Source organism: Hoplias malabaricus, chromosome X2 (assembly GCF_029633855.1).
Source record: "Hoplias malabaricus isolate fHopMal1 chromosome X2, fHopMal1.hap1, whole genome shotgun sequence".
NCBI lineage: Eukaryota > Metazoa > Chordata > Actinopteri > Characiformes > Erythrinidae > Hoplias > Hoplias malabaricus.
The window spans coordinates 11,449,966-11,463,292 of record NC_089819.1 but is presented as its reverse complement, the minus strand read 5'-3'; the positions used below and the strand labels follow the sequence as shown (position 1 = coordinate 11,463,292).

Here is a 13,327-nt window from a genome sequence, read left to right as displayed (position 1 = left end):
GAGAAAACCCAGAATAGAGGTAAAATGTGAACAAGCTGCCGCCGTTTTTACCGCTGAAGGTACTGCAAAATTAGCTTATTTACCAGCTTCATATTTTGAATTTTCACTTCCACCGTAACACTAGAATCATTGCTCTTATTTGGTGCACTGGGACTGGAGCACATGGAGCAATTCTGACTAAATCCTTTCTTTCTAAACCAAAACCAACACTGTGCTCAGAGTAAAATCAGTCACAGCACTCAAATAAACACCAGCTCTCCGTGCTTCTAGTGTTAAATTAATTGAATAAAAGATTCAGACATGCAACTTGTTTTTAGCAGTTGGGTTAATCTCAGTATCATGGATGGTCTTGTGGTTCTCTTTTATTGACATGTGGTGTAACCGAGCAACAACATTCAGCGCACAACACCTCTCTGCTTTAAAATTATGGTTGTTTACTTAAGGTAATGTTAGGTTTTAAGTCCATCAGCAGTGGACAACAGCACCCACAGAACTGAGCAAAACAAAATCTCCCTCCTCATAGATTGCACGCTCAAGCTAGGTCTCCATTCCACCTTAACTGTTGTGCCAGGTACATGGCGTCAAACATAAGAAACAGGAAGCTGCCTCAGTCTCCTCCTGACCAATGTTTTTCTGTTAAATTCTAGCATTTCCTCATGAACAACAACTTTTGGCATTTGATACTTTCATTCATTCATTCATTGTCTGTAATCACTTATTCAGTTCAGGGTCGCGATGGGTCAGAAGCCTACGTGGAATTATTGCGCGCAAGGCAGGAATACATCCTGTAGGGGGCACCAGTCCTTCACAGGGCAACACACACACATTCACTCACACCTACTTCTGAGTCGCCAATCCACCTACCAACATGTGTTTTGGGAGGAAACCGGAGCCCCCGGAGGTAGCATTTTATACATCCCAGACAGTGAGCGTATATCTGTCCACTGGCATAAAAAGGCTGGCACACCACTGACTGTAGACCACTGCTGTGTGCACCATCGGACCACTCAGATTACTGTCCTGTACAGGATATAACTCATTTATAATCTCCTCAAACAGGTTTTAAATTCACAGAGACTTTTATTCTGGAAAACAAACTAATACAAATATTACCAACAACTATGATAGATATAATAATGAGTATAAGTCTGATATAAATTGATTATGCTAAAAATGTTGACACTGTGCTGGATTAAAATTATTGACTAATCTTATTTATAAAGGATAACAAAAGAACCTAATGAAGAAAGAAAATGTAAATTGCCCTGTGAATGGAAAAGTGCTAAAATGTGGCATTTTGTCTAAAATTCTGTTTAATCACCAGCGGCCCGCCAAAAAATGCTAGTGGACCTCCAACTTTGCCCTCAGTGGGCCAACACTCCTTGCTATCAGGGTGTTCCTTGTGATTTGTCATTTGAAATTATTTTGAGCGACAGTAAACGATGCAAACACAAACTTTATTAAAGAATCTCATAGAGATGACTACGTACAAAATCACTTCCTGCCCTCCATCAGCAGTTCATGTAGTGAGGTGATGTCATCTGCAAACAACCTATAAATATCCATAGGTTGCACTCATGATTGTATTTGGCATGGGCACCATATTAGGGATCGATTGTCAGCTTTGGTTATAAATAATTCGAAACAGCACACATACTGCAGATATATACTGGATTAATCAATTAATTACAATACATCTGTTAAACCAGTCCAGCTCTGACAGGACTGTAGCCTACATGAGCTTTTGTGGTGGATACTAGAAAGGTTTTTGCAGGTAAAACTAGGTTTTCCACTATGTATTTTCTGTCTATCTGTGTCAGGCCTGAGGACGGAAACCTACACCAATCTCTTTCCTGCTCCCTCATTCCCTCACACTCTTCAAATTCCATTAGCCTTAGAGCCTGCTGTGCATTACAAGCCAATTTATTTCATTTTGCCAGCTCCTATCAGGACAGCTCCGTAATCGCTTCGAAAAAGGAAGTCAGGAAGAAGTCCAGCTCCAGCTTCATTTCTGAGACAACAACAAAGGATCTGAACGTGGGGAATCCAAAGCTTGCTGCTTTAAGTGAAACAATAGTTACATTATGGGGTGTACTTTTGTTCCAGGGATTATTGGAATAAACCATGGGGCTGGAACTGCTTTGCTGGACTTCTGATGCTTATTGAAATGGAATTAGCCTGAAAAAAAACTTGGCCATGCCTTATTCATTATGTACTATTCTGGGAGTCTGAAAAACGGTGGAAAATATCCAGAGCACTATAACAATACCACAATGGACAGCAATAGGCTGCAGACAAACAATAGTCCAGTCACAAATGACATCCTAAACCCTGGGGTCTTCCTCAAAGTCCACACTTCTGTGAAGTTAGCATCATATAGGGCATGAAACTTTAGAGTGCTTGGTTCAGACAATTCAGTTTGGAACAGGATCATGCACAGATTATTGGTAATTTTCTTTTGTATATTATGATTAATTAATAAACAAATAATGCATTTAGTTACTCACATCTTAACATTTTCGTGCCATGTTGTTCAGACAGCTGGGAACCAAACCCTCCGTTCTCATCCATTCTTGCCTATATCTCTAAGAACGTTGGACAAAAGGCTGCACTGATGCCAAAGGCACCACTAAGAGGAAGTAAATGTTGCTAATGAGTGTCCCTTTGATATTCAAAATGAGACACTTTAGATCTATTTTAGCTCTCATTATGCCTGGTAAGATCATTCTCCTTTTCTCTCCAAAAAGGGACAAGCTGTAGAAGACATTGCAGATTCTGAAATTATAATATTTATTACAAATGCATCTTAAAGACCATGCTAATTAGTTCCCAAAAATCAAGGTTAGGTGTTCGATGTTGCGAGGCAACAGCAAAAAAAAAGGGCCGTAATTAGAGTAGCTGTATGTGATAAACCCCAAACTCCACATGACACTTTGTCTGCCCTCAATGAAATGTCAGTGCACTGTGAACACAGTGACTTAAACCGAGTGCCAACACAACACAGAGCATGGCTGGAAATAGACATGGCAGCCGACTTGTTGCTAAAACTTGGAGCTCACTGATCAATTTACTTGACTTTCTTAATTACATCACAAGAAGAAAATCCATTCATACTATACACACACACACACACACACACACACACACACACACACACACACACACACACATATATATATAAAAAAAACATATAAAATACTTAAAGTTATATTAAAGTATGTTGGCTGGTACTCATGTAAGAAATGTGAATGATGCCCACATCAGAACACAGAAACAATTATGTGGATATTCGCAGAAGTATAAACCAGCTTCTTGGTCTTCCCATTTAACCTCAGTGTTAACTAGGAAAAACTGTGATATTACGATGATTTCTTTCTTGCTTTTTTCTAACACGCCCAGGCTTTCAAAACTACCCAGTGCAGCCTTGTTGTTAAATGGAAGTGGCAAATGAGAAGGAAATTGTGTTTTACCCCTTCCTATATGTATGCTTTCTCTGCCTTATGTTGAGAACTTACTGTTTATCACATGGCTTTAACATGTGAACAGGGGATCAGCTTCAATGATAGCACTCACAATAATGTTTACCTGCGGGTGAAATTATAATAACTAAAAACATGTTTATCTGGATTATAGGTATCTCATGTCTCATATTTTTTAGAGCAACTTTAGAAGAAGAATGACTGAGTGACTTTTGAGCAACACATATTTTCTTCTAGTCGGAATGGTCGAAATGTAAAAGTTCTGTCACTGTACACTTGTAAGTAATAAAGCTTCATGTGATAAACCTCACAAAAACGAAGAATGTGTGTGTGGGGCTGGGGTGGGGTGATATGAGTAGGAAATGAGATGAAAGAAGTCAGCTGGGGTCCTCTGATTGGAGTGTGGCATTTCCAAAGAAAGAGTAAGGGCTGCCATTAGAGCATCAGGCAGCAGATTTAGCTCCATTCAGCGGTGGGCTTAGCCAGGGTGAGGGGAAGGGAGGGTGGTATCTTTGTGTGTGAGGTGGATGCAAGGGCCTTTTGATTGAAAAGCTGGGAGGTTTTGGACCAAACCCACCAGCTCCGTCTTTCACACAAAGATGAGCAGATGGTCAGACTTGACTCAAGCATCTTCTCTAAACTCCATTTTTGGGGAGAGAAAGAGAAAATCTTTTTTTCCCTTCTTCTTCTTCTTCTTCTTAAAGTGGGATACAAATGTAGCGGGGTCTGAGAGACGGGAGCCAATTAGTTTTGAGCCTGCTGCTTTTAGAGGAGCACAGTGATAAATCTGCCAGAAGCACACAGATCTGAGCCCAGTGCATGACTACTAATGTTAATGCAAGGCCGTGCTATGCAGAAAAGCTACAATTTGCTGTTCCTTACCAATAAGTGGCAGCTATTTCAGGGCTCCTAACAAGACCACACTCACATCAAATCACAGCTATTTACTCTAGTAAATTTCTCTCTTTTTTCTTCAGTATTAATGTTTGACATTTGCCATACAGTTCAGGGTGTTCTTTGTTATGAACAGCAGCTAGAATGAAAATAAATTCAGTTGAGGTAATGGGGAGAAAGCTGGAGGGAGAAGGAGTGGGGAGAGGGAGGTATGGAAAGAGTGATAGAGAGAGAGAGGAAGAGAGAGAGTCAGTGTGTGTGTGTGGGTGGGTGTAAAAGTACACTCTTAAAAAAAGGGTTCTTCATGGGTTCTTTGCTACAGGCAATGGTTCTATATAGAACCATGAATACTCAAAGAACTCTCTGAATACCTAAATGGTTCTTTGCAGCTCAGGAAAGGGTTCTTTGTTTGTGTTATTGTGTAATTATGCTACAGTATGCTGGCATTGGGGGTCAAGTATATGTTTTTATGTGTTGTCCTGAATTTATTTTACTTCTTTATGCATGTTGTCCAAAATGTATTGGTTCTTACTGCTATGGGCTCATTAAAGCTGCAATAATAATAATAACAATAATAAGTCATTATTATTTATGCAGCTGTAATGAGTCTGTAACAAAACGAACCAATACATTCTAGACAATATATAAATTATTGTTGTTGTTGTTTTTATTCATTATTAATATTTTTATTATTATTATTATGCTTATTATTGTTGTCTTTTTTTATTTACATTTTGGAACAATTTCTACAGTTAATTTTGGCAGCTGATTTTGATTTAGCTTAAGGCTTTTGACTAAAATGTGAATTAATCAATTAACATTAATAACAAATAGCCTAATTTTAGCGATGTAATTTTAAAGTTTTACTATATTTTAGCTATATTTTAATAATAACCTTAATAAACAAAAGCTTAAAATGATATTACATTTAAAACGTTAACATCTAAAAATAAGGAAATATGGAAAAAATTGCCATTTTTCTTCAAATACATTTTTCATTTATTTAACATTTACAATTAAAGTTTAAAGTGCTCTGCATATAGAGACTGAGTCGACTCTAAGAGATGGAACTCTATGAATCGTTGGCCTAGAATTTATACGAGCGACTCTCAGAAGTTGGAAGAATCGATTCTTTGGGAGTCAACTCCTCTTCAAATGTTTTATTTCCTTGCGATTTTCTGTTTTCAAAATCAGAAATAATGGGTCATTTATCATTCAATTTTTGGTTAGTGTTTATTCGTTGAGGAAAATGGCAAAACATGGTTGCCTGGTTTTCGTTGTGAAAAAAAAATTAAAATTGCTTTTCTAGTTATCTTGATTAAATACTTCGCAAGCTTCACAAAATAGTTCTTTATTTTCCATCTGTGCCAGCTGCAGCTTTGTGAGACTGAACAGTAAGTTATAACACTGAACGTCTTAGATATGCTGGTCTAGACATGAGTCTCTCTCTCGGTGCGAAGTTCAGTTCGCTGCGGGACCAGTTTGGCGTTGTCTCTGGGCGCGGGAATGCGCATGTTCAGCGCGGCTGCCGGTGAACAAACGCCGCAGCTCGAGCGCGCTACCCTTCACACTTTTCTGAGGTAAGTCCACAGTCTGTAAACACAAAGTAATTTATCGCCAGGCTTAGAACCCGCGGCTACATTTAGCTGGAAAACTTTCGTGTTAGACTGACTAGGTGCGATGCCAGACAATGTAATAATAGCTAACGATTTATTTAATTTTTAGTTCGACATTAGAAGACTGTTAGCTTAATGCTAACTCGCTAGCGGTCGTTATTTTAGCCGTTGTTAATATTCAGATGTAGTTTAGCTAGCTAGATTTTTGCAGTTGGAGTTGTTTGTAAACTTTGACAAGAATAATAGTAATAATGTAGCTAGCGACAACTATCTGAATGAATATTTCATATGGAGCTGCCGAAATGTCATTTAACACTGAATATTTTATTTGCTAGAAAGAATGGTTTAAAAGGAATGCTTACTTAGGCAAGTTTGTATTTTCCTTGGTGAGGATGTTGTGTTTACAATGTGCAACTGTGATAAAAAAAAAAACTAAAAGTATGATTTTACTTGCTATAATATCAAGTGCATCAAGCCACATTAACTTTCACTGGAAAGGTTTTTTATAGCATGTTATAGCTAGTGTTCTACCTCTGAACATGACCAAAAATCAAGATTTGAGTGATTTTGATGAAAGACAAATTGGAAATTACAGTAATGTTATGCCTGTGTGTTTTCTTTGTTTATAGACAATGAGTGACTATACATCTTGGACACCTGCGGAAGTATGCCAGTGGCTAGAGAGAAACAGTTTGGGTGAATTCTCTGATGTTTTCATGGGTGAGATCCACCAAACAAGATCCTAAAGGACTGTCCTGCTCCATGTACTATTGCCCCAACTGCTCTGTTAAGAAACATTCATTATCAAAATATTTGAGGCATTTGCAGTATTTTCATGAAAGTGAACCTAACTTCTCTGTCAAATGTGGACTTGACAATGGTTGTCCTAATGTTTACAAGAAAATAAGTTCTTTTAAGGTTCATATTTTCCGTAAACATAACTCAATCAAAGAGAACTTGGACAAAGAGTGCAAGCTGCCGTATGTTAATGAAGACGAAGGTGGTGACGAAGACAGTGATTATGATGAAATTGTCCATACAGAATTGCTCTCTGAAAAGTTAAGCCATTTTACAGAAAATGTTCAGAAACACTTTGGCCTGTTTTGTTTAAAGCTACAGGAAAAACACATTGTTTCTAAGACTGTTACTCATAGTATTTCACAGGAGGTAAAAAGTTTAATTGAGCTGTTCAATGAACAGTATCGAGCTCTGCTAAAGACTTGCCTTCAAGATGCACATACAGAGCTTGATAGCCTTTCAGATCTTAAAGCACTAATTGAAGACAATCTATTTGGAAAGTGCTTTGAGCATGTAACTTCAGACTATCAGTTTGAACGGTACTGCATAAAAGAATTTGGATTGGTTCAACCTGTTGAGTATATACTTGGAACTGACCAGAGAGGGAAAAAAGACACTTTTCAGTACATACCTATTTTGGAAGTTCTTTGTCATATTTTAAAGAGGAAGGAAGTGTTCTTGTTTGTACAAAAGGAGAGAGTTTCTGATGGCGATACATTAACAGATTTCACTGATGGGTCTTTTTCTAAGAAGAAGCATGTGCTTCTTTGTTGCAGAAAGTCAGACAAATTGTTAAAATTGCAGTTGTACACAGATGAGTTTGAAATTTTGAATAGCCTTGGCTCCAAAAAATTGATTCACAAGATAGCCTGTTTCTATTTTGTTGTTGGAAATCTACCACTAAAGTACCGTTCACAACTTCAGAACATACATGTTTCTGTTTTAGTTCGAAACAAGTTATTACAAAAGTATGGTTATGAGCCTATTCTTCAGCCGCTCATCCGTGATCTCATAGAGCTACAAAACAAAGGAATATCAGTCAGTGTTGAGGGCCAAACTCATGTCCTGAAAGGAGCACTTTTTTCAATTTCAGCTGACAACCTATCTGCCCATTCCCTAGCTGGTTTCAGTGCATGTTTTAGTCATGGCTTCATTTGTCGATTCTGTATGTGCCATCATGACAACATGTGTGATTCAACTGATGAGTCATCCTGCTCCCTTCGGACCCCTGATGACCACAGAGGCCATTTAGGAGTACAAAATTCAAAATCTCTCTATGGTGTTGCTGAGCATTGTCCATTTGAAAAAATTCCTCATTTTGAGGTGACCGAATCTTTTCCACCAGATCTTATGCATGATGTATTAGAGGGTGTAATTCCACATGTTACAAGGTTAGTCTTAAAGAATCTGAACAGTGATAAACTTATCACAATTCAGCAGTTGAATGAACGACTCCAGGAGTTCCCTTTTGGACAAAATGATGTTACACACAGGCCGGTGTTGTTGAGACAGACAATCCTGCAGGGAAGTGGAATTCAAGGAAAAGCTGTTGAAAAATTTGTATTGTTTCGTCTTCTACCCTTCCTAATTGGAGACTTTGTTCCTAAACGGAATTCATACTGGGATCTCTATCTGTTGTTGCGATCAGTGTGTGACATCCTTCTTGCACCTGTCATTAAAACAAGTTGGCTAAGTCCTCTGACAGCTTTAATAACAGAATTTCTGACAAGTTTTCAAAGATTGTTTCCAGATGATTTCATACCAAAGATCCATTACTTGGTTCACTACCCACGCTTGATAGAGAATTTTGGACCTCTAAGGGCACACTGGTGTCTTAGGTATGAGTCAAAGCACCTCTATTTCAAACGACTTTCATCTGTGGTTAGCAACTACCAGAATATTGCAAAAACTCTTGCAAAGCGCTACCAAATGAGACAGTGTTGGGAGTCCCAATGTAGTACCAGTTGGAATTCAGAAGCAGTCCCTCACAGTGTAACAGAAATACCTTTGCGAGTGCTCCCTTCTCAACTGAGGGAAATTTTTGTAAGTGATACTGCAAGTTTCGCAGACTCTGTTTGGAAAACAAAACACTTGGAACATGACAGAGTCCAGTACAAAGTTGGAGATTACTACATTCTTGATCTTTTACATGCTGAGGAGATTCCAGTTTTTTTTAAACTGATTCACATAATTAAGTTCCATGGTGAGTGGAAACTGTGTGGGAGGATTTACCAAAGTTCCCACTATTCAGAACATTTACATGCCTATGGTGTGAAGTCTACTACCCATTGGATGGTTCTGTACCCTGGTGAAGAAGTAGACTATCATCCGCTTGACTGCTACACAGATGGGAAAGGCGAACTTTACATCACCCTGCTTCATCGTCCTGTGAGAGAAAACTTAATCCTAATTACAAAATGATGCACTGAAATTTACAATGTCAAAGTGAATAGCGTTATTTATTCTTGCATACATGGCCAAGTTAACTAGCCAGAACATGTGGAGATGTAGGACTAGCATAGTTAATTAGTAATTCACTTTTACCAGAATATATGCCAAATCACTGTTGAATTTGTTTTTAAAAATTTACATGATTAAATGTTTAAGTACAGAATATTATGATTTTTATGTATTTTTACATATGTCAAACTTTGTTGTATTTGAGTATGCCTCAAATTGCGTAGTTAATAACAAAATGAAAGATTTTTACACACTATTAACAAATTAACAGTCTTTTACTTAGGTGACATTATTTGTATTCTGTGTTACACTTTTCCACAGTAAACTGTGAAATCCATGTTTTTTTGTTTTTTTTTTTCTTGAAAAAATGTGTTCTTATTTTCCCTTAGAGCATGAGATCGATGGAGCAACTTTAGGGGTTTTCACAGAGCGAATGGCAGAGAGACTGATACCCATAATAAAGAAGCAGGTCATGTTTATTTCTCTTCTGGATAAATTGAAAGCAGGTGAATCCCACAAGTAAGTACTTATGAAAAGTACATCTCAGATGTACTGTACATTGTAAAGTGGCAACATACATTTGTCCATTCTAAATATAATTCAGTTCTCATTGTTTGCTTACAAGTCGGCAACCTCAGAAAAACAGAATAATTATCATTTTGTCTCATTTGCATCATAGATCTTTGATTGAGTATACACACGGATGTGGCTCAAAAACACAGGGTTCATCTCATTTTGCCTTCCCCCCATTGTTGTTGGCTGCGCTGGAACGGAGAGACCCTGAACTCAAAAGCTCAAAGAAGTCAAAAATAAGGACTCTTCTATTGCAGGCTCTATTTGACCAGCTGTCTAGTAAAACACTGTAAGTGTATTCTGGTACTTGTCTTTATCCATACAAAAGGAGTATTTGTTAGTATTTTCATTCATGTCAGATCAAACATTAAAAATGCTGTAATATTTTAATTATTCGCTTAATCTTATCCAAGGTACCCTTCACACAACCAGTATGTTCAGTTGTTGTCTTCACTCATAACCATATACCCATGCCTGAGAGAGAACTTTGGATCAGGTTTTGTAAGTAGTTAATATTTTCAAAATGTATTTACTCACTTATGTTTTCAGTGTAAATTGATTTATGAGAGCCATGTGTTTGCCATGTTTTTCTGTTAGGATGCTCTGCACGAGTCCTTAAAGAACAAGTTCAAAAAGGAGAGACGCCCGCTGATCAGCGATGATGAAGTTCTCAGGATGAGAACAAAGTTTGCAATTCCAGGTTCTGGCAGAAAGCGTACATCTGAGGTTGTCCAATTACAATTTAAAGCAGGGAGAAGACTTGCTGTACGTACAAAAGAACGTTCACTTTGTACATGGCTATATTCACATGTCACTTATTGTCTCTTGTGTAAGTTCAAGTTGGTTGTGTGAATTCATATAGGTTAATGGTGCTGTTGCAACTGAAGTGTGTATGGAGGAGAGAAACATAACCGAAATTGTCAAGACAATGGCTGAGGAGGTAAAGAAGGTCCGACCAGATATGCTGTTTCTACAAGAGCAGATGACAAAGACAAGAGGATACAGAAGAACATATATCTCCTCCCATTCTACAAGAGAGATTTTAATGGAATTCCCTTGCCTTAAGTTGCCTGAAATTGTATGTTTTATGTATTTGTTAGTCTTGCAATTAACACGTTTTTTTACATGGTAACATTAATAACTTGGATATTGAACACCAACAGCTGCTTTTGGAAATGAAAGATCTCCAACACATTGACATAGACAAGCAAGTCACTACAGTGCTGAGCAAAATGGCCCCCATGATTTTACTGCGAGCATCTCGCACTGCAGTGATTAAGAGATGTCTGGAGACCATTGAGGACTGCCAAGAAGGTCCTGTAAAAAAAGGTGAGAACATCCGAACTTCCTTGTTTTAAATAGTACAACCGTTCATTCGTTCATTCATTCATTCATTCATTCATTCATTGTCTCTAACCGCTTATCCAGTTCAGGCCTACTCTGAATCATTGGGCGCAAGGCTAGTGCCATGATGGTGGCAAAAACATTATACCATTACCTGCAATATTTATGTGATTTTGCCAAATATTCCCATTGATTAACCAGTAGATCATGACAACTATTGAAATGACATATTATGCCATCAAACATGTAGTAAGTCATGTAGCTACAGTGGGATCTGCAAACGTTAGGTTTTTTTTATGCTCACTTGAAAAAGATGCATGGGAAAACTGAAGCTAAAAGACCAATGAGGAATTTAAAGTCTATTTGGAGAAATTTTGCCCTTCCCTTCCAAAACTTTGTGCAATGAGTTCAAGCTTTTGTGTCTTGAAAATGACTTGGGAGTGGCACTCCTTGATTTAAAATATTTTTAATTGATTATAGGTCTGCAGTTAGAGGCAGCCATCCTGTGCCTTCCGTCTCTGTTCAGTGAGGATTCCTCACTTCTCTTCACAGCTGAGGAAGTAAGCTTCTTTTAAAAAGTCAAATGTAACATTTGGATATGTTTGTTTATTTAATGTGACCAGGTCATTTTCTGTTTCTGTCTAGTCAGACACATTAGATATCGTCACACCACAGATTATTTTAAGTGGCTGTAAGGAGGGAGTTCCCTTGCAGTACAGTTTGGTGAAAGTCACCATGGACAAGGAGATCATGGTGGACGACTGCACAGATGTCTCGCTTGCCCTTGGTGTACTCTTCAGCACTTACTTTGTGTTTGGGGTGGAGTACCCTAAAGGACTTAAAAAAACTCTTACATTCCTTGAAGCATTTGTATTTAAAATGAAGGAGGAAAGATTCCTTCCAATTACGCTGAAGCGAGTATTCAATTCTCTCTGTGAGTAGACTTTACATTTGTTTTTCAGATATTTACTTGAGCTTCTCACAGTTGAACATGTTTATTGAATGTGAAATAAGATTCAATATTTTGCAAACTTTAGTATATCATCCAGTGTAGTTCAGGTTTTTTCTGCATTTCTGTGTCATATGTAATGTAAGTCCTGCAGTTTTTCCCCCCACAGATATTATTAGGATTGTTTGGACAAATCACAAGTTTCAGTGTTTAGTAAGTTTGGGTGCTTTAATTGTAAATTTAAAATTTTAAGTCATTCTTGTAAGTATTTGAATTTAAAATATATAAAGAATGTATATATTCCTGTTATACTTCAACGGTCTTCAATGTACTCACTGACCACTTCATTAGGTACTTCTACATTATATCACGTTGTAGTTATACAGTTACAGACAATGGTCCATCTGTTTCTCTGCATACTTTATCTCCCATTCACCTTGTTTGTCCATGGTCAGGACTCACATATTACACCCACAGGGTAGGCATGATTTGGGTGGTGGATCATTCTCAGCGCTGCAGTGACAATGATGTGGTGGTGGTGTGTTAGTGTGTGTTGCACTGGTACAAGGATGCTTTTGGTTGGTGGACCATTCGCAGTCCAGCAGTGACACTGAGGGCTTTGAAATCTCCAGCAGCACCGCTGTGTCTTGTGACATAATCACCATGTCACTGCAGTGCTGAGTTTGAAATTTTTCAGAGAAAAAGACGGACTACAGTCTGTGATTATAGAACTACAAAGTGCTCCTCTATAGTAAATAGAGCTGATAAAATGGAAAATGAGTCTCGATACATGCTAGATGTACATAATGATATGGCCGGTGTGAATGTGTGTGTATACATGTTGGAGGAGTCTTTGCTTCAACATGACAATACATTTTAGTATTGTGAATTGACAAATGCCATTTTGATGTATTGAATGAAATTAAATTGTTTATTATGAATTAACTCAATAAATAAAAATATTTACTAGTATATGGTCTCCTGTTATTTCATGAAGTGATCTATGCAGTAAAATATTAAGTTTGTACATTTTAAAGAATTTGCAATTAAATTAAAAAAGTCATGGAAACATGGTTCTTTATAGTATCATTAACGGTTCTATATAGAACCCTTGAAAAGAACCCTTTCATAGGGTTCTATATAGAACCCTTTTCATAGGGTTCTATATAGAACCCTATGAAAAGGGTTCTATATAGCACCAAAAAGGGTTCCAC

At 37.7% G+C, this 13,327-nt stretch overlaps 2 protein-coding genes across 7 annotated transcripts in view; one reads left to right on the top strand and one right to left on the bottom strand.

Annotated features, from left to right (window-relative positions):
- LOC136676195 (serine/arginine repetitive matrix protein 4-like) overlaps positions 1-13,327 on the bottom strand; it is an 89,642-nt gene that overhangs the window by 48,501 nt on the left and 27,814 nt on the right. The window lies entirely within an intron of this gene.
- Positions 5,708-12,565, top strand: LOC136676194 (sterile alpha motif domain-containing protein 3-like). 6 transcript variants are annotated; one of them, XM_066653033.1, is made up of 10 exons: positions 5,708-5,953; positions 6,619-6,709; positions 9,637-9,766; positions 9,927-10,109; positions 10,234-10,321; positions 10,418-10,585; positions 10,683-10,898; positions 10,984-11,149; positions 11,645-11,724; positions 11,810-12,565. In XM_066653033.1, the coding sequence occupies exons 2-10, from the start codon at positions 6,622-6,624 to the stop codon at positions 12,104-12,106; spliced, it is 1,416 nt and encodes a 471-aa protein (XP_066509130.1). In that variant the 5' UTR covers positions 5,708-5,953; positions 6,619-6,621; the 3' UTR covers positions 12,107-12,565. The 6 variants fall into 6 exon arrangements, with proteins under 6 accessions (XP_066509130.1, XP_066509132.1, XP_066509133.1 ...); XM_066653035.1 differs by having other exon boundaries at positions 6,619-9,175; XM_066653036.1 differs by having other exon boundaries at positions 11,788-11,994.